Source organism: Haliotis asinina, chromosome 2, assembly GCF_037392515.1.
Source record: "Haliotis asinina isolate JCU_RB_2024 chromosome 2, JCU_Hal_asi_v2, whole genome shotgun sequence".
In the NCBI taxonomy this organism is placed as follows: domain Eukaryota; kingdom Metazoa; phylum Mollusca; class Gastropoda; order Lepetellida; family Haliotidae; genus Haliotis; species Haliotis asinina.
Window position 1 is genome coordinate 9,943,211 of NC_090281.1, and position 22,979 is coordinate 9,966,189.

Here is a 22,979-nt window from a genome sequence, read left to right on the forward strand (position 1 = left end):
ATTCTCAGCTTCCTGGTGAGTATACACGTCAAGTTGTGCACCACGAGTTAGAAGGTTGACTGCCACATTGCCATCTCACACTTCCGGGTACTAACGTACTACCGGTGAGCAAAGGCATATTTCGACCAAAGCCATATGGTGGAGGAGACAAGAGATATTTCACGTGGTCGCCAGTGATCGGTTGAATTGGGGACTCACAAACTTCCAGACGCCAATCAAGGTCCCTCCACGACCAACCTTTCTTGACTTCAGCTGATAGTGACCTGTGCGCAAGACCTCGTGCTTCAACCTTCAACAGTTTCACTCCACATGTATCACACAACTGTGGCGTCATATTATCTCGCTCCTCGGGGCTCTTTGTTTTACGTATTAGATGTTTAACTAGGTGCCGTGAATACATGCGTTCTTATGTCCCTGTCAGGGGGAACAGAAATGTTTGATTTATTATGATAATTCACGTCAACTGTTTTGGTTATGTTTATTTTTGTTTGGTTTGCTTTTACTGCAAAACATCTCATCATGATAACATATTCCTACTGTCTTAAGTTCCTGACAGTTTTAAACGTTTTACAGATTTGAGTGAGTGAGTTATGTTTTACGCCACACCAAACAATATTCCAGCTATATGGTGTCAGGCTTTAAGTAATCGAGTCTGGATGAGACAATCCAGGGATCAATATCATGAGCATCGTTCTACGCATCTTGTATACACTAACACGTGTCAGCCAAATGAGAGAGTCTTCCCACCCGTTAATCGCCTCTTACGACAAGTACGGGCAACCGAAGATTAATTCCAACCCGAATTGGACAAGGTTTGATAGAACTGAGTTGTTGTTGTTGTTCAATTCGGTATTGACATCCTATGGCGTATAAATCTGGCCAAAATGTTTCAGCTATTACTCACTGTTGTTCGATATACGTGAGATGAAGGTTAAATGTACAAGGACGTCCGTGTGACATTCGAAACTACATATAGTTAGCCACAGTAGGGCATGACCTAGTCGTCCATATGTTAGTGTGGGGAATAAGGACATTCCTTGACCACATGAATGTGTTCTTTAACACCACACTCAGTGGAAATAGGGAAGTTCGCATTCCCAATTTCTCAAATAAACGAAAAGCCAAATGAATTATGTCTAAATGTTTAATACTAAACAAAACAGTAAATTCAAAGGAAAATCCCCCACCATGCACATTTACAGATAGTGTGAACGATAAGTAGGCATCTGTACAAATGTCTTCCCGATAATTAGTGAGTTTAGTTTGATGCCACACTCAGCAATATTCCAGCAGTATGGAGTCTGTGGGTCTGTAAATAATCGAGTGTGGACCAGACAAGTCAGTGATCAAAAGTATGAGCACCAATGTGCGGAATTGCGAACCGGTGACATGTGTCAAACAACTCAGCGAGCCTTACCATCCGATCAAAATAGTCGACTCTTACGACAAACATAGTGTGGCAAGCACAGGTTGCTGAAGACCTATTCTTCACGGACCCAGCAATATTCAAGCTATATGACGGTGGACCTTTAGATATCCAGCAGTCCAATGATTGACATAATGAGTGTCAATCTACAGAGCTTTGACAACAACAAATCAGTGTGTCTGACCACCCATTCCCCATAGTCACCTCTTACAAGTATGGGTTGCTGAAGATCAGCTCACCCCGACCGTCTTGTGTATGGATAGTTGTGTTGTGTTGTATCGCGTTGAGACGTAACGATGTGACCTGAGATTCCAACGATCGGATTGGTAAAACAGGTAAGAATTGTATTCAGTTGCGCATATTCAGGAAAGTCAAAATATGTGCGAAGGTAGTCCTAAACACAATTCTTCCGCAACCAGTTTCGGTTTGAAAATTCATAAAAATAACCGAAATACACTATTTTGTCAAGTTTACGCAGGTAATTCGTGGATAATGGTCACATACCATAGGAAAGACACTCATTTCGGAGAATTCGCGTGTAAAGAAACCAATGGTAGTATTCCCTATATAACGCAGGGAAGTTAGTTTGTTAAAAAAACGCTTCTATCCAATGGGTTGACCATGTTCCTCGCATATATATTGGGCACATATTGGGCGCATTTATTATTAGCATTATTATTACACTGAGGCCTTTACGGTTAGTTCGAGTGACAGCTATAGGCTGGAAGACCTGCAGCAACATGTGATCACCACACATGGCGCCGTTGGGTTCCAGGGATTGTCTTGAATACCACTTGAGACTGATTTGTCTCATAAATACATAAACATCACAAGTGTTAGGTCCGCAACGATGGTCTTAACGTGTCAGACTTCGAGGCTGGCCTAACTTCATCTACGAGGTTCTGAAAGATTAAGCCTGAGAGGTAAGACCATACTGCAATCCCACATAGACACATAGTTTCAAGATAATGATTATCCGCTGTCTGTTATCAAAATACAGAAGTTGAGCATCCAAGTTTGGTCATCTCTAGGACTACTGAATGACCAGTGTGTATGTTTCTGACAGTCTGTATGTATAATGGTCAGCCCATTGTTGCATTAAAACACGTAACTGTAATTGTCCTCCATTCATTCGTTCATTAGCCATTTCTTCAACGTCTCCTACACCTGTGTCTCCTGTGTCTTCTTCGTTTCCTTGACATTCCTATCTTCTTTCCTATTCCTGAAACAGAAAAGAAAACAGAAATCTATATTTCTTTACATTCAATAACGAATCTTTGTGTTTATCCTGGTTAACGTGCCCCCTTGACAATGAAAACATTTACTACAAACAGTTGTTTGTTTCTTTATTTGTTGGTTGGTATTCTGTCTGATGCCACACTCATTATTTCAGCTACATGGCGGCGGGTTGTAACTAATCGAAATTGGACCAGACAATCCAGTGATCAATAGCATGAACATCGATTTGCGCAATTGGGAACCAATGATATGTGTAAACCAAGTCAGCGAACCTGACCACCCAATCTGTTAGTCGCCTGTCAAGACAAGCATGGGTTTCTGATGACCATGTCTAACCTGGATCTTCAGAGAGACAGCTCTGTCATGACATGTATGGAAACTTACGCTTGAAATAACACACAGCCACGACGCCCGCCGCAATCACCAGGAAGCATACGACAAAGATGATTATGGCTGCAAGAGAAAGTCGGAAAACCTTCCATGAGAATGAATATACAACGTCCACACCAGATCATATCTTTCCAAACAGATTCTACTGGCCGCAGAGAGCAAATACTGCGAATATATTATTGTATGATTGAGTGATACTTATGATTCTCAAACATACATAAATTTAACATAAAGATGTACTGTCTTCGCCCGAGTGAGTGACTAACTATCATTTTCGGCCTCTCTTGAAATATTTCAGCACTATCGCGGCGGGGAGCACAAGGAATAGGCTTCCCATATTGTACTCATGTGGGGAATCGAACCCAGGTCTCGTTCGTGATGAACGTGATGACACCTTACCCATTCGATGTCACGTGCTAGTCTTTACAAACTGTATTCATACTAATGATTTTAATCGTAGACTAACTTTTAGACAAAAAAACCCACATGATTACTTATTATCGTTAGCAGCTGTAGTGGTGGTATATATCCCGCTGGGGACTCGTGCAGGAAGCAAAATTATTTTCAATTTCCACGGTCGCTGGTATGGTGATTAACTTCCGTTGCTATATTCGTTGCCATTTTTTTGGTCTCGTATTGTTAATTGTTAGTGTATTATTTTAAAATTTCTTGATGTAGTTTAAACAAATATGTTATAATCTAGTAATTTTTCTGTCCGTTGAGATGTTTCATAGATTATATTTGTCACTCACTCACTCATTTAACAAATGAGTGGTGCTCCATTGAACATAATCAAATTTAGAAAACGGAATTGTTTTTTATTACTGAAACAAACTGGGTATTCCTTCTTTTGCCCGTCAGATTATATTCCTAATAGGAACATTGTTATTTTATCTTCTTTCTAGATCATACAGCCGAGCTTGAGGCGACAATGGATGATTTGACAAAATCTAGTCCCAACATTTAAGTCAAAGTAATTGTGAGTCTTGTTGAGTTTATCATGATATTGAATTGATTCAAGAAAATAGTGATTAGTAAATAGTAATTGATTAATTAGTAATAGTAATTAATTCCACGACATAATTGCGCTCGGTAAAAATGATTGAGAATATCTTAGCCTTCTGCAGTTCATACTTTGAATGGAAGTACTATAGTTGCTTTGTTCAAATACATTACTTGGTACAAGTCAGACAAGGGCAAATGTTATAGACAGCTATGACTGTAGTGCGATATCATCTTTATTTCAGTGAGCTATAATTGGTTTCCCTGTATATTTCATCATGACAGGTGCATAGAACCGCACATAGTTCTTAGTGCGTCTAAATGTAAATTCTTATATGAACGCTTATATGAACTTTCCAAAAACAGTCGCTTTGAAGTGTAATACCTGGATGTTTATGGTTATCATCTTCTTTAATAGTTTCGACATTCTCAATAAGTGCCGTCTGACATAGCTTTACGTATTACGAGTGAATGTTATACTCTCAGTCCTACTAGGATTAAAACTAACTTGCCACTTTTCATCGCATTCTGAAATTTTTGCCAAATCTTTGTTTATTATTCCAGCTGATGCAATATTTATACCATCAGCAGAATCACTGATATAGATAATTAACAGAAGCGGTCCTAAAACGGAACTGTCGGGCACACCAGCTTCCACAGTTTTAATATCTGAATATTGAAACCACATATTACAACTCTCTTCATTCTACTATCAAACTTTCAAACCATTACAAGAGCTATACCATTACACCATACGCATGAAGTTTATGAATAATGCTCCGAAGCCAAACGCTGTCAAAGGCTTTGCTTATATCGCAGAATACGGCTCTAATATCCTTTCTTGATCTGCTGCACCTGCGATGAAGATAAGTTAATTTATTTATTGCAGAATTGATAGGTAAAGTCCAGACTGTAAGTTTGACAGGGTAGTGTTATCTCCTTAGAAGTTGAAGACATATGTGAAAAAACATTTTAAAAAAACAACTATAACGATACAGCTAGTTCGCGCAACTGGCCTATAATTTTAACAAACGTGTTCATCACCTTTCTTATGAAGGTGAATTACCGAGGCTAGTTTCAAAGATGAAGTAAAAGTTTTATAACGAAGTGGAGATGTAAAACAACTGATCTAAAAACGGCAGTAGAGAGACTGAAGATAATTTTAATACAATGTTTCAAATGCCATCGGGCCCGCAGTTTTAGATGTGTCTGAACTCATTTTGTTTTCAAATTCATTCAGTACCCTACATTCCCTACAGTACAACTATGAGCACCCCACCGAACCACGACCCTCGACACATGCAATTTACAAAGGTACCTTCAGTTGTTGGTGATCTATAGCCCGTGTTACACTGTATTGTCTTCTTTAATTACACAATTTTAGTTTTACGTGCTAGTTATATGTTCATATCTGGGATAGACTAGTATTTCTAATGTCCATTGCCGACAGGTGTAACTCTTCCAAATTTTATCTTTTTTCTTATTAGATGAATTGTTCTCGACACGATATAGCTGCAGTATAGCCGCTGTGATGGTGAATGTTGACCCACTCACTCACTCATTCAATATCAAAAGGCGGAATCCACAGATAAACTTCATAGAATTGATGTTTCTATTAGATAGGGCTACAGGTACACCCTAAGCATCAACTAGACACCTTCAAAATAGTTTAGCAACTATGTTTGTAAGCTGACCACTTCCCCAACCGCCGAACTATGGATTGGTAATATACATAGGGAACAACATACATACTTCTGTGCTTATAGGAGAGATATGAAGAGGGCGGTCTGGTAGTAGGAATGGTTTGAAGTATTATTTCACTGACAGGCCCTGAAAGCAGAGAGTGAATGGGTTACATATGGTTTGTCACTGTAACAGAATATCAGTCACAGTAACAAGAATTATAACGTGGTGCACGTCGTAGACAATTCCCAACCCAGTGACACCCACAAATGTGTCTGACAAACCATGAAACATAGTGCCTGCGAAGTCGGAATCGAACCGCCCAAGCTACAAAACATTTCAGCACAAGTGAGCCATCCGTGCGTGATGCCTACTCCACTTTTCATAAAACAGAGTGAGTTTATTTTTTTGCCGCTTTTAGCAATATTCCACCAATATCGCGACAGGGAACACCAGAAAATGGGCTTCACACATTGTACCCATGGTAGGAATCGAACCCGGGTCTTCGGTGTGACGACCGAACACCTTAACCAGTATACTACGCCGCAGCATCCTGAATACGACGACATGATACAGAACCTCACTTAAACAATCCTTTTTGAAAGGCATTTAGAAGTTGGACGAGCACGAATACATGGCACGTTTTATGGATAACAACATTTTTTTGTCTTTTTTTTATTTTAATTTTTGGTGAAGGAGCAAGAATTAGCTCAGAAACGTCGTAAAAAGAATAAAAAATAAGTTGTTATCGTATATATACACGCAAACATACACGTGTGTACACTCAAACGCAAACATTCATCACTACACAGACATTCATCTATACACACAATATGCATTACCTTTTGTAGTACCGCTATTGCATCCTTGGTATGGCACATGTGCAACTGTAGGCGAAAGTATTACGGAGGTACAAAACAGTACATAATCTAGCAATGCACTTAATACTGTACGTACGTGTGCAGATAAACGGTTGCACATGGTAGCATTTTGAATTGATCAAACGAATTATGTTCAGTGTGTTGCCTGTTTTTCAGTTCAATTTGCATTTCACGATGTATTGCGTTGGTTCAGGCATTACATGTTGACGACTTTGAGTGGCATGTCTTTCCTTTGCCCAACTCATTGGCCTCATCAGCTTAATTCCTAGACAATTATGCTATAATGCTTTTTTCTTTGTTACATTGTTACATTCAGTATATATAGCTACCCCCCTCTTCATGTTCCATTTATGCTTGACAACAATCTGTACTGAAACGTCGCTCTCACGAATAAAAGTTATCCATAAAGTTTGTTCTATATTACATGTTGAGATGTTAGAAAAAATAGACGGTTGTCATTTCTCTGAAAAATATTTTAGTCTACCTTTCTGGTTGGATAGGTACCGTCTTCCCAACAAATTCTCATAGAATGTGAGTTATAGTTATTATGGCATTCAGCAACAGACAAAAAAATCCAAATGAATACTCACCATTTCGATTGAATATGAAGTTAACATCTGCAAAGTAAACAAATACGTATATATGTGCAATGGCAGATATTTTGGCACTTGAACTGAAACAAATATAACAGAGACTGAATATATTAAACCGTTGCACTTGTCTAGCTGTCGTGGTGAAGACGCACTTGTTTTAGTACTCACCTGATGTCACACGGCAGACAAAATAATATTTCTCGTCACAGCTGTTGTCGATACGGATATGTTCTCCGGACAAAACGGGACATGTCTTGGTTTCATTTTCTGAAAAAAGTATATTAGTAGCATTTAACAATGATACAAATACAATTCGACGTTTGGCGCATATATGCTGACACACACAGAAGTTAATGCACATATACCGCAGTATTATTGTGGCAAAGTGGCACTACGATGACCTAATATCACTTTGTGGAACGGGGCCAAACCGATGCAGAAGACAGAGGTCTGAAACTAAATGCCCGTCTCACTGCAGTTCAACTGACTTCGGGCTTCTGCAAGAAAGTCATGGCGCTTACGTCCGTAGTACGTCCGGTGACAAAAATGTTTCCAACCATGGTGGTCAGTTGACAGCAAGTTCTTGCAGAACAACAATCTAACCATCCCTTAATAAGCTAAGTATTACAACTGTCAACAGCTGTGACAGCCATGCATGGTTGTACACTTGGTGCGGTGAAGTCATATTTGGTGGTCGGTGACACCCGCAAAGGGAGCAGGGAATTAGCTCAGGACCCTATCATCATTGATCTGAAAAGCCGGACGGTTGGGTAACCTAGTGGTTATGGCGTTCGCTCGTCACGCCGAAGGTCTGGGTTCTATTCCTCACGTGGACACAATGTGAGAAGCCCATTTCTGGTGTCCCATTTCTGGTGATATTGCTGGAATATTGCTAAAATCGGACACCTAAACTCACTCATGCTGAAAAGAAATTTCATAGCTAAAATGGACAGAATCTGCAGTGGCTCCCAAACTAAACAGGATCATACGTTTGGTGATTGCATGAAGAACCTCTCAAGATATGCCGCTGTTCTATCAATAGTAGCGTCAGAGAACATACACACAATGACATGAACAGAGAGTAAACAGAACTATGGGCATGGTAAATTAGGAGCGAGGAGAATATACGTTTGTCGACAAAGTCCTGAAGTTGTAATTTCCGTGTCTGTGGAGATATGGCATATACAGTTTGCGTATTCACCTTGTTCCTTGCCCAGCCATATCGTCGCGTGGTTTTCGATGGCCAGTTTGTTGACATATCCGCCGTAGATGTGCTTCAGGTCAGAAAAACCGTACAACACTCCCCACTTTTCAGCACATGTCTCGTTGGCTGAGAGCCAGGTCTTGCGTTCACAGGACGATTCAAAGGCAATCTTACCTGCGAGATAACAGGAGTTTGAGTGTGAACTGTTGCTGTTGTTTGAGATAGAACCGTTGTGTTGTTGTTGTTTGGAATATCAATCAAACTTTAAATAAAATAGCTTTGGCGCTTTGCTCACATCTCTTATCCACTCTATACATTCATAATACTGACAGCCAAAGTTGTCTAGTATTTTTAATGAATATTATCCGTTTTAATTTTGTACTTCGTTAATTTATTTACCGCAATACACTCGTCTTGCATTCGGACTGTTGTCACACTGTCTTCAATGTGTTTATACCTTTACTACTTTACATCCATCCCCGATATCTCCAGGGTATGCGGTCTCCTTTATGAATCTCCACTATACTGTGGATGCATCTAGGGTTCGTACCGATAATTTTAATACCTCCCTTTGCTTGCTCCGTATAAATTCTCACCATAGCCAGTCAGCCAAGCCGCAGTTACAACTGAGCTTGCCAGTATCAGTAAAGATAACGGTTGCAGCCGCGAGGGTTTGTCAGCAGTGTGACTCAGTTTGGGGAAAATCATACGGACAAATTGACAGGTCCGAAACGTTTACAAAATATGCAAACATTCCTCCTATCACTTTAAGAGTACCTCTGCATCATTTATGTTTGCCAAGTTTAATAGGGTAGATAATTTGAAAAGCAAAAGTGAGCTGTGATTGGTACGTTCAACTTTGGAAGTTGGAAATTATGCAGATTCTTGTACTGTTGCCAAGCATAAATCATGTTTGACAACAGAACAAGAATCTGCACCCAAATATCCCTTCTATGAAATAGAAAAGCTGTTAACCATAAAGTTGTTTTTTTTCTATAAGAGAAGTAATAAATTCACCTGACTCTGTTGTTACAGAACATTCATATTTCATCCACAGTAAAACCACTCTGGCGTCACGGAACATTCATATTTTATCCACAGTTCATCCACTCTGGCGTCACGGAACATTCATATTTTATCCACAGTACAACCACTCTGGCGTCACGGAACATTAATATTTTATCCACAGTTCATCCACAGTACAACCACTCTGTCGTCACAGAACATTCATATTTCATCCGCAGTACAACCACTCTGTCGTCACGGAACATTCACATTTCATCCACAGTACAACCACTCTGTCGTCACAGAACATTCATATTTTATCCACAGTTCACCCACAGTACAACCACTCTGTCGTCACAGAACATTCATATTTCATCCACAGTACAACTACTCTGGCGTCACGGAACATTAATATTTCATCCACAGTACAATTACTCTGTCGTCACGGAACATTCATATTTTATCCACAGTTCATCCACTCTGGCATCACGGAACATTCATATTTTATCCACAGTACAACCACTCTGGCGTCACGGAACATTCATATTTCATCCACAGTACAACCACTCTGTCGTCACGGAACATTAATATTTTATCCACAGTACAACCACTCTGGCGTCACGGAACATTCATATTTTATCCACAGTACAACCACTCTGTCGTCACGGAACATTCATATTTCATCCACAGTACAATTACACTGGCGTCATGGAACATTCATATTTCATCCACAGTACAACCACTCTGTCGTCACTGAACATTCATATTTCATCCACAGTACAACCACTCTGTCGTCACGGAACATTCATATTTCATCCACAGTTCACCCACAGTAGAACCACTCTGTTGTCATGGAACATTCAAATTTCATCCACAGTACAACAACTCTGTCGTCACGGAACATTAATATTTCATCCACAGTACAACCACTCTGTCGTCATGGAACATTCATATTTCATCCACAGTACAGCCACTCTCGTCAGACAGCATTCACACTACATCCTCAGTGCATTCACTATGCCGGGACACAATGTTCACATTATATCTACGGCACTATTACCCTCATCACAGAACATTCACATTACAAATATTAGAGCAAATATTCAAATTACACCCAGGAGCATCACTCTGTCGTCACAGAACGTGCACAGAATGTTAAAGTACACATGTACTATTCTATGATACATAGGATGTACGTTCATGATTTCCATGGCCTCGTTATCAACACAATGTAGCCGACATTCAGAGCATGCTCACTGTACCTTCACAGATTGTATGCTACCTACATGCACACACACAAACAAATACACACACACATACACACACACACACACACACGCACACTCACACACACACACACACACACACACACACACACGTTACACGACAATGACACACTCACAATCCTTACACAATCACAAAACACTCATAAAAACAGTAAAATCTTCACAATCCTGACACACGTCTAATATAAACACAACATGATACGAACAATCCTGTCATACTCGTGATCTAAACACAACACAATCCTCACAATCCTGACACAATCATGATATAAACACAACACAGTCCTCACAATCTTGACACACTCGTACACTGTTCTGAATTACTGAAAATTGGACAAAGTGAAAGCATGTACCACTGTAACGAAACGTCCACACGATAACGCCAGGCAACAAGCCACGAATGTAAGCTTTTGCTAAATGATACTCACCAAAAGAAATGGCACGTGTGTATATAACTTTTGTGTATACCAACAAAAGTAACACAATCACAAAGAAAAACTCTTTTGCGACAACTGAGCCTGCAAGCATACTTTGTGTCAGTAGTTCCCAAGTTCGTTGAGTTAACCGGAATGCTCAAAAATATTTCCGGGGCTAAGTCGGTATATGTGAACTGTGAGTCGTTGTGAAACTCGTTGTGATGACAGGGGCTACGGTAGTGTGTCGTAACAGCCCGATCAGTGAGTGAGTCATTGGGGTTTAATCTCCAGTTGTGGCCAAACATTTGTTGTGACCGGTTTATTGCTGTGTTGTAACTGATGAAACTGAATGAACTGACAACCTCTCTGTCTTAATTTTCATCAGGTTGGTTATATTAAAACAACGAAAACAGACTACGAAAACAAACCTAACTATGCATTTTACTGTCCTTTGTCGACAGCTATCTTAAAATGAATATCTTATTTTCATGGCTGTTAGGCCGTAATATTGGCGACACGACGTACACTTCAACAGTCAACAGACCATGAGATGTTGTTTTAAGCCTGGGGAACTGAGGTGTAGGCGAAGTGAGAACAACCCTTCTGAATAATGTAGCTCTAATGTCGCTGGCAGAGGGCTTAGTTAAGTCTAAATAAAGCTCAGTTCAAGTATGAATTCTACACATGCACGTTGTATCCGGCGACAAGTAATGCCTGGATGGGTTTTGTGAGTGTGTGCGGTTCGTGAGTGAGTGGGTTTTGTGAGTGACTGAGTGAGTGAGCGATCGAGCGAGTTTTGAACAAACGGGTTTGTGTTTGTGTTTTGAGTGAGTGAATGTTGCTTTAATCCCCATCACCGTAAGCGATTAAGATTGGCCACCAAAATTAAAATTTACCAAATCATTTCTTTATCTTATCGTAAAGTTTTATTTCCTAAGCTGAATATATAGGCACGGTTAAGAAATTGTTTGATCGGTACGAAAACGATGGCGAATAAGTGAAACATCCACACATTCCAACAGAATGTGCTTGACAGTTAATGAACTGTGACAGTGAGTAAATGAGTAAGTGAGTGGAGCGAGTTGGTTTGTGAGTTAGTGAGGTACTTGGCAGCTATTCAGCTGTGACAATGAGTGAGTGAGCGAGTGAGTGAGCGAGTGGACAGCCAAATCGTTAGCAAGATGAGCTAATGAGGTAGTGGGTTTGAAAAAGGCTTCTTTGTTTAACGCCACACCAAATACATTATTTCACGTCTTGAGGTTGTCACACGACACTCTCCGAACATGAAACATTTTCAGAATCCAAATTCCACATCAGCCGTATTTAGTGCCAGTTGGAAGCGTTTGTGGTTGTCTATCTAACGTAAGGATTAGGTTACGCTAGGTTGCACGTGGTGTAAAAGTTCCGTCTCCTACTTCCGGGTTGGGTAACTTCCGGGTTGGGTAAACCCCAGTCTGACATGTGAAACTGAAACACGTGGACACAGAGTGGCATAACTGCAAACAGGTGAATCAGGTGGGATGGCCGATCGTACTGACACCAACAATACAGTGTTCGAGCGAGGTACTTTATCATGGAGCTGAGACCTATTTACAACTCTTGCTTGCCGATGACTGACGGAGTTGTGTCCCTTGGGAATGTCAGCAATCTGAAATGATTGCGAGTTGGAATACCGATTACGGTTGTCAAAATTATTCCAGTCCTTGCTTGTTTCAACAAAGTGATAAACACTATGACCCGGATCATTTGGGGTTGACGTCCCATATTCAGCTGATACTTGGTCACGTACACACGCGACATGACCCCTAATTCACTGCCTCATTTAAAAATATTTACGCGCAGGCTTGCATCAGTGACAATAAAGTGTCGACATTCATTCAATCATTGATTGCCATAATACGATGATTGTTGACAAGGGGTTATGATTTTTAAACTTTCACTTAAGGAAATGCAACATAAAAATGTGCAACGCTGTTTGTCATGTTCCCGAGTAAGTGAGTATGGTTTTACGCGGCTTATAACAAAATTCAAGCAAGTTCATTGCGGACACAAGACATGAGCTCTTCTTTCTTTTAGTTTCTTCACGTTCATATATTCACATACTCGACTGTCTGATTCAGGGTCAATTATTTACAGCCCGCCACCATGTACCTGGACTACTGCTGAGGACGGTGTTTATACAGCAGACAACTAAACATAAGAATACATTATATATACAAAACGAAGTTGACAGTAACTATGTACAGGACATTTTCACCATACTACATCGATATAATCCAGCAACGAGAGCCAGTCACTCAGACTACTGGTGTGGTGCGTGAATAGTAGCGAAACAAATAACCGCTAGAACAATGCTGGTATGAGAATTCAAACTTTAACGAATGCAGTTCCAATATCGAGCTAAATATATGGGAGTCAAACATGCAATAATGAATATCCATTTGTATCGTGTAACGCAATTTAACGCAAACTTTCTCATTCACCTTCAGTGATAGCAGGAAGGTGAATTTATGGCATATGCCGGATCGTTAAAATTATTACTGGACGAGCAGCAGTGTGATGAAAAGTATTGAAAACGGTTCACTCTCACTTAGCCAGAGTCTAACTAAAATGTCTTGTTAAAACGACATTGCACTTTGGCTTTGTGAGACATGCGAGCCAAGATACAGTCGATGTAGTCGATAAGATAGTCGTAAGTGCTATACATTAACATTAACTTACGACATTCTTATCGCTAAGAGAGTATCGAAAATCTAGAGCCAGGTAACTAGCATGCAGCGTGAACCTTTGTTTAAGGCCTGTAGCCTATACCTACAATGCGACAGAATACAGAATCTGGCTAAGTGAGGGGATACCTTTAATGAATGAAATTAGTGAAATTACGAAAGAACGCTTCAAAGATAATTGGATGTAAATGGAAGGTTAGATTTTCGATTTCTGGAAATAGTTGCGTTGGTTCTATAACCCAGATAGGCGAGAGAGATTTATTACACTGACACCAATCATCATTACACTGACATTACACTGACACCAGTGTTCATTACACTGAGACCAGTCATAATTACACTGACACCAGTCAACATTACACTGACACCAATGACCATTACACTGACATCAATCACCATTACACTGGCACCAATCAGCATTACACTGACACCAAACATCACTACACTGACACTGATCATTATTATACTAACACCAGTCTTCATTACACTGACACCAGTCATCATTACACTGTCATCAGTCATCATTACACTGACACAAGTCATCATTACACTGACACCAGTCACCATTACACTAAGACCAGTCATCATTACACTGACACCAATCATTATTACGCTGTCACCAATCATCATTACACTGACACCAGTCGTCATCACACTGTCACCAGTCGTCATTACACTGTCACCAATCATTATTACGCTGTCACCAATCATCATTACACTGACACCAGTCGTCATTACACTGACACCAATCATTATTACGCTGTCACCAATCAGTATTACACTGTCACCAATCATTATTACGCTGTCACCAATCAGTAATACGCTGACACCAGTCGTCATTACACTGTCACCAGTCGTCATTACACTGTCACCAATCATTATTACGCTGTCACCAATCATCATTACACTGACACCAGTCGTCATTACACTGTCACCAGTCGTCATTACACTGTCACCAATCATTATTACGCTGTCACCAATCATCATTACACTGTCACCAGTCATCATTACACTGACACCAATCAGTATTACCCTGTCACCAATCAGTATTACGCTGACACCAGTCGTCATTACACTGACACCAACCATCATTACACTGACACCAATCAGTATTACGCTGACACCAGTCGTCATTACACTGACATCAACCATCATTACACTGACACCAATCATTATTACGCTGTCACCAATCATCATTACACTGTCACCAATCATTATTACGCTGTCACCAATCATTATTACGCTGACACCAGTCGTCATTACACTGGCACATGTCGTCATTACACTGTCACCAATCAGTATTACGCTGACACCAGTCGTCATTACGCTGACACCAGTCGTCATTACACTGACACCAACCATCATTACACTGACACCAATCAGAATTACGCTGACGTCAAGAGACAATTCCTGAGAGCTTTGTATCTGCACTTCAACCCATTACATTTGCATCAACGTGCCATGATACTATTTTCTTTGGGTCATAGTATGCTAAGGATTTTGAATTTTGCCAGTTTCCTAACTGCACGATTTCAGAACAAGCTCCTGCTTAGTGTACCAGCGTTCCTCATCTTGTAATCGACAGCCCCAGATCATGGAATGCACTGCCAGTCCACATCCAAGACTTTGACTCTGACAGATTTGAAATGAAAGTTTAAGACTTAACTTTTCTCATTATTACTCTGACAACAATTGCAATCATCATTACACTGACACCAGTTATCATTACGATGCCACCAATCAGCATTGCGCTGACACCAATCACCATTACACTGACACCAGTCACCATTACACTGACAATGATTATTATTACACTGACACCAGTCTTCATTACACTGTCACCAATCATTATTATGCTGTAATCAATCAGCATTACGCTGACACCAGTCATCATTACACTGACACATGTCATCATTACACTGACACCAACCATCATTACACTGATCAGTTTAATACTAACACCGGTCTTCATTACACTGTCATCAGTCATCATTACACTGACACCAGTCATCATTACACTAATCATTATTATACTAACACCGGTCTTCATAACACTGACACCAGTCATCATTACACTGACACCAGTCATCTTTACACTGACACCTGTCACCATTACACTGACACCAGTCATCATTACACTGACACCAGTCATCTTTACACTGACACCTGTCACCATTACACTGACACCAGTCATCACTACACTGTCACCAGTCATCATTACACTGACACTGATCATTATTATACTACCACCAGTCATCATTACACTGACACCAACCATCATTACACTGACAACGATTATTATTACACTGACACCAGTCTTCATTACACTGACACCAATCATCATTACACTGACACCAGTCATCATTACAAAAACACAAATCATCATTACGCTGACACCAATCATCATTACACTGTCACCAATCATTATTACGCTGACACCAATCATCATTACACTGACACCAGTCATCTTTTCACTGACACCTGTCACCATTACACTGACACCAGTCATCATTACGCTGTCACCAGTCATCATTACACTGAAACTGATCATTATTATACTACCACCAGTCATCATTACACTGACACCAACCATCATTACACTGACAACGATTATTATTACACTGACACCAGTCTTCATTACACTGACACCAATCATCATTACACTGACACCAGTCATCATTACAAAAACACCAATCATCATTACGCTGACACCAATCATCATTACACTGTCACCAATCATTATTACGCTGACACCAATCATCATTACACTGAAACCAGTCATCTTTTCACTGACACCTGTCACCATTACACTGACACCAGTCATCATTACGCTGTCACCAGTCATCATTACACTGACACTGATCATTATTATACTACCACCAGTCTTCATTACACTGACACCAGTCATCATTACACTGTCATCAGTCATCATTACACTGACACAAGTCATCATTACACTGACACCAGTCACCATTACACTAAGACCAGTCATCATTACACTGACACTGGTCAATATTACACTGACATCAGTCACCATTACACTGATACCAGTCCCCATTACACAAAGACCAGTCATCAATACACTGACACTGGTCATTATTACTCTGACAACAAATGCAATCATCATTACACTGACATCAACCATCATTACACTGTCACCAATCATTATTACGCTGTCACCAATCATCACTACACTGACACCAGTCGTCATTACACTGTCACCAGTCATCATTACACTGTCACCAATCATTATTACGCTGTCACCAATCAGTATTACGCTGACACCAGTCGTCATTACACTGGCACCAGTCACTATTACACTGACACTGATCATTATTATACTAACACCAGTCACCATTACACTGACACCAGTGTTCATTACACTGTCACCAATCATTACTACGCTGTCACCAATCATTATTACGCTGTCACCAATCAGTATTACGCTGTCACCAATCAGTATTACGCTGTCACCAATCATCATTACACTGACACCAGTCGTCATTACACTGTCACCAGTCATCATTACACTGTCACCAATCATTATTGCGCTGACACCAATCAGTATTACGCTGTCACCAATCATCATTACACTGACACCAGTCGTCATTACACTGGCACATGTCGTCATTACACTGTCACCAATCATCATTACACTGTCACCAATCATTATTACGCTGTCACCAATCAGTATTACGCTGACACCAATCAGTATTACGCTGTCACCAATCAGTATTACGCTGACACCAATCAGAATTACGCTGTCACCAATCAGTATTACGCTGACACCAATCAGTATTACGCTGTCACCAATCAGTATTACGCTGTCACCAATCAGTATTACGCTGACACCAATCAGAATTACGCTGTCACCAATCAGTATTACGCTGACACCAGTCGTCATTACACTGACATCAACCATCATTACACTGTCACCAGTCATCATTACACTGTCACCAATCATTATTACGCTGTCACCAATCAGTATTACGCTGGCACCAGTCACTATTACACTGACACTGATCATTATTATACTAACACCAGTCACCATTACACTGACACCAGTCGTCATTACACTGTCACCAATCAGAATTACGCTGTCACCAATCAGTATTACGCTGACACCAGTCGTCATTACACTGGCACATGTCGTCATTACACTGTCACCAATCAGAATTACACTGTCACCAATCATTATTACGCTGACACCAGTCGTCATTACACTGACATCAACCATCATTACACTGACACCAATCAGAATTACGCTGACGTCAAGAGACAATTCCTGAGAGCTTTGTATCTGCACTTCAACCCATTACATTTGCATCAACGTGCCATGATACTATTTTCTTTGGGTCATAGTATGCTAAGGATTTTGAATTTTGCCAGTTTCCTAACTGCACGATTTCAGAACAAGCTCCTGCTTAGTGTACCAGCGTTCCTCATCTTGTAATCGACAGCCCCAGATCATGGAATGCACTGCCAGTCCACATCCAAGACTTTGACTCTGACAGATTTGAAATGAAAGTTTAAGACTTAACTTTTCTCATTATTACTCTGACAACAATTGCAATCATCATTACACTGACACCAGTTATCAACACGATGACACCAATCAGCATTGCGCTGACACCAATCACCATTACACTGACACCAGTCACCATTACACTGACAATGATTATTATTACACTGACACCAGTCTTCATTACACTGTCACCAATCATTATTACGCTGTCATCAATCAGCATTACGCTGACACCAACCATCATTACACTGATCAGTTTAATACTAACACCGGTCTTCATTACACTGTCATCAGTCATCATTACACTGACACCAGTCATCATTACACAAATCATTATTATACTAACACCGGTCTTCATAACACTGACACCAGTCATCATTACACTGACACCAGTCATCTTTACACTGACAACGATTATTATTACACTGACACCAGTCTTCATTACACTGACACCAATCATCATTACACTGACACCAGTCATCATTACAAAAACACAAATCATCATTACACTGACACCAATCATCATTACACTGTCACCAATCATTATTACGCTGACACCAATCATCATTACACTGACACCAGTCATCTTTTCACTGACACCTGTCACCATTACACTGACACCAGTCATCATTACGCTGTCACCAGTCATCATTACACTGGAACTGATCATTATTATACTACCACCAGTCATCATTACACTGACACCAACCATCATTACACTGACAACGATTATTATTACACTGACACCAGTCTTCATTACACTGACACCAATCATCATTACACTGACACCAGTCATCATTACAAAAACACCAATCATCATTACGCTGACACCAATCATCATTACACTGACACCAATCATTATTACGCTGACACCAATCATCATTACACTGAAACCAGTCATCTTTTCACTGACACCTGTCACCATTACACTGACACCAGTCATCATTACGCTGTCACCAGTCATCATTACACTGACACTGATCATTATTATACTACCACCAGTCTTCATTACACTGACACCAGTCATCATTACTCTGTCATCAGTCATCATTACACTGACACAAGTCATCATTACACTGACACCAGTCACCATTACACTAAGACCAGTAATCATTACACTGACACTGGTCAATATTACACTGACATCAGTCACCATTACACTGATACCAGTCCCCATTACACAAAGACCAGTCATCAATACACTGACACTGGTCATTATTACTCTGACAACAATTGCAATCATCATTACACTGACATCAACCATCATTACACTGTCACCAATCATTATTACGCTGTCACCAATCATCATTACACTGACACCAGTCGTCATTACACTGTCACCAGTCATCATTACACTGTCACCAATCATTATTACGCTGTCACCAATCAGTATTACGCTGACACCAGTTGTCATTACACTGGCACCAGTCACTATTACACTGACACTGATCATTATTATACTAACACCAGTCACCATTACACTGACACCAGTGTTCATTACACTGTCACCAATCATTACTACGCTGTCACCAATCATTATTACGCTGTCACCAATCAGAATTACGCTGTCACCAATCAGTATTACGCTGTCACCAATCATCATTACACTGACACCAGTCGTCATTACACTGTCACTAGTCATCATTACACTGTCACCAATCATTATTACGCTGACACCAGTCGTCATTACACTGGCACATGTCGTCATTACACTGTCACCAATCATCATTACACTGTCACCAATCATTATTACGCTGTCACCAATCAGTATTACGCTGACACCAATCAGAATTACGCTGTCACCAATCAGTATTCCGCTGACACCAATCAGAATTACGCTGTCACCAATCAGTATTACGCTGACACCAGTCGTCATTACACTGACATCAACCATCATTACACTGTCACCAATCATCATTACACTGTCACCAATCATTATTACGCTGTCACTAATCAGTATTACGCTGGCACCAGTCACTATTACACTGACACTGATCATTATTATACTAACACCAGTCACCATTACACTGACACCAGTCGTCATTACACTGTCACCAATCAGAACTACGCTGTCACCAATCAGTATTACGCTGACACCAGTCGTCATTACACTGGCACATGTCGTCATTACACTGTCACCAATCAGAATTACACTGTCACCAATCATTATTACGCTGACACCAGTCGTCATTACACTGACATCAACCATCATTACACTGACACCAATCAGAATTACGCTGACGTCAAGAGACAATTCCTGAGAGCTTTGTATCTGCACTTCAACCCATTACATTTGCATCAACGTGCCATGATACTATTTTCTTTGGGTCATAGTATGCTAAGGATTTTGAATTTTGCCAGTTTCCTAACTGCACGATTTCAGAACAAGCTCCTGCTTAGTGTACCAGCGTTCCTCATCTTGTAATCGACAGCCCCAGATCATGGAATGCACTGCCAGTCCACATCCAAGACTTTGACTCTGACAGATTTGAAATGAAAGTTTAAGACTTAACTTTTCTCATTATTACTCTGACAACAATTGCAATCATCATTACACTGACACCAGTTATCATTACGATGACACCAATCAGCATTGCGCTGACACCAATCACCATTACACTGACACCAGTCACCATTACACTGACAATGATTATTATTACACTGACACCAGTCTTCATTACACTGTCACCAATCATTATTACGCTGTCATCAATCAGCATTACGCTGACACCAGTCATCATTACACTGACACATGTCATCATTACACTGACACCAACCATCATTACACTGATCAGTTTAATACTAACACCGGTCTTCATTACACTGTCATCAGTCATCATTACACTGACACCAGTCATCATTACACTAATCATTATTATACTAACACCGGTCTTCATAACACTGACACCAGTCATCATTACACTGACACCAGTCATCTTTACACTGACACCTGTCACCATTACACTGACACCAGTCATCATTACACTGACACCAGTCATCTTTACACTGACACCTGTCACCATTACACTGACACCAGTCATCATTACACTGTCACCAGTCATCATTACACTGACACTGATCATTATTATACTACCACCAGTCATCATTACACTGACACCAACCATCATTACACTGACAACGATTATTATTACAATGACACCAGTCTTCATTACACTGACACCAATCATCATTACACTGACACCAGTCATCATTACAAAAACACAAATCATCATTACGCTGACACCAATCATCATTACACTGTCACCAATCATTATTACGCTGACACCAATCATCATTACACTGACACCAGTCATCTTTTCACTGACACCTGTCACCATTACACTGACACCAGTCATCATTACGCTGTCACCAGTCATCATTACACTGAAACTGATCATTATTATACTACCACCAGTCATCATTACACTGACACCAACCATCATTACACTGACAACGATTATTATTACACTGACACCAGTCTTCACTACACTGACACCAATCATCATTACACTGACACCAGTCATCATTCCAAAAACACCAATCATCATTACGCTGACACCAATCATCATTACACTGTCACCAATCATTATTACGCTGACACCAATCATCATTACACTGAAACCAGTCATCTTTTCACTGACACCTGTCACCATTACACTGACACCAGTCATCATTACACTGTCATCAGTCATCATTGCACTGACACAAGTCATCATTGCACTGACACCAGTCACCATTACACTAAGACCAGTCATCATTACACTGACACTGGTCAATATTACACTGACATCAGTCACCATTATACTGATACCAGTCCCCATTACACAAAGACCAGTCATCAATACACTGACACTGGTCATTATTACTCTGACAACAATTGCAATCATCATTACACTGACATCAACCATCATTACACTGTCACCAATCATTATTACGCTGTCACCAATCATCACTACACTGACACCAGTCGTCATTACACTGTCACCAGTCATCATTACACTGTCACCAATCATTATTACGCTGTCACCAATCAGTATTACGCTGACACCAGTCGTCATTACACTGGCACCAGTCACTATTACACTGACACTGATCATTATTATACTAACACCAGTCACCATTACACTGACACCAGTGTTCATTACACTGTCACCAATCATTATTACGCTGTCACCAATCATTATTACGCTGTCACCAATCAGTATTACGCTGTCACCAATCAGTATTACGCTGTCACCAATCATCATTACACTGACACCAGTCGTCATTACACTGTCACCAGTCATCATTACACTGTCACCAATCATTATTACGCTGACACCAGTCGTCATTACACTGGCACATGTCGTCATTACACTGTCACCAATCATCATTACACTGTCACCAATCATTATTACGCTGTCACCAATCAGTATTACGCTGACACCAATCAGTATTACGCTGTCACCAATCAGTATTGCGCTGACACCAATCAGAATTACGCTGTCACCAATCAGTATTACGCTGACACCAGTCGTCATTACACTGACATCAACCATCATTACACTGTCACCAATCATCATTACACTGTCACCAATCATTATTACGCTGTCACCAATCAGTA

At 40.3% G+C, this 22,979-nt stretch overlaps 2 protein-coding genes across 3 annotated transcripts in view; one reads left to right on the forward strand and one right to left on the reverse strand.

Moving 5' to 3' along the window:
* LOC137273232 (microsomal glutathione S-transferase 1-like) overlaps window positions 1-22,979 on the forward strand; it is a 394,294-nt gene that overhangs the window by 87,319 nt on the left and 283,996 nt on the right. The window lies entirely within an intron of this gene.
* On the reverse strand, window positions 1,131-11,278 carry LOC137272258 (uncharacterized). Of its 2 annotated transcripts, XM_067804618.1 has the most exons (8): window positions 11,138-11,278; window positions 8,416-8,592; window positions 7,383-7,481; window positions 7,212-7,238; window positions 6,583-6,627; window positions 5,810-5,887; window positions 3,050-3,118; window positions 1,131-2,648 (listed from the first exon to the last, which is right to left on the reverse strand). In XM_067804618.1, the coding sequence occupies exons 1-8, from the start codon at window positions 11,235-11,237 to the stop codon at window positions 2,578-2,580; spliced, it is 666 nt and encodes a 221-aa protein (XP_067660719.1). In that variant the 5' UTR covers window positions 11,238-11,278; the 3' UTR covers window positions 1,131-2,577. The 2 variants fall into 2 exon arrangements, with proteins under 2 accessions (XP_067660719.1, XP_067660720.1); XM_067804619.1 differs by lacking the exon at window positions 6,583-6,627 and having other exon boundaries at window positions 11,138-11,257.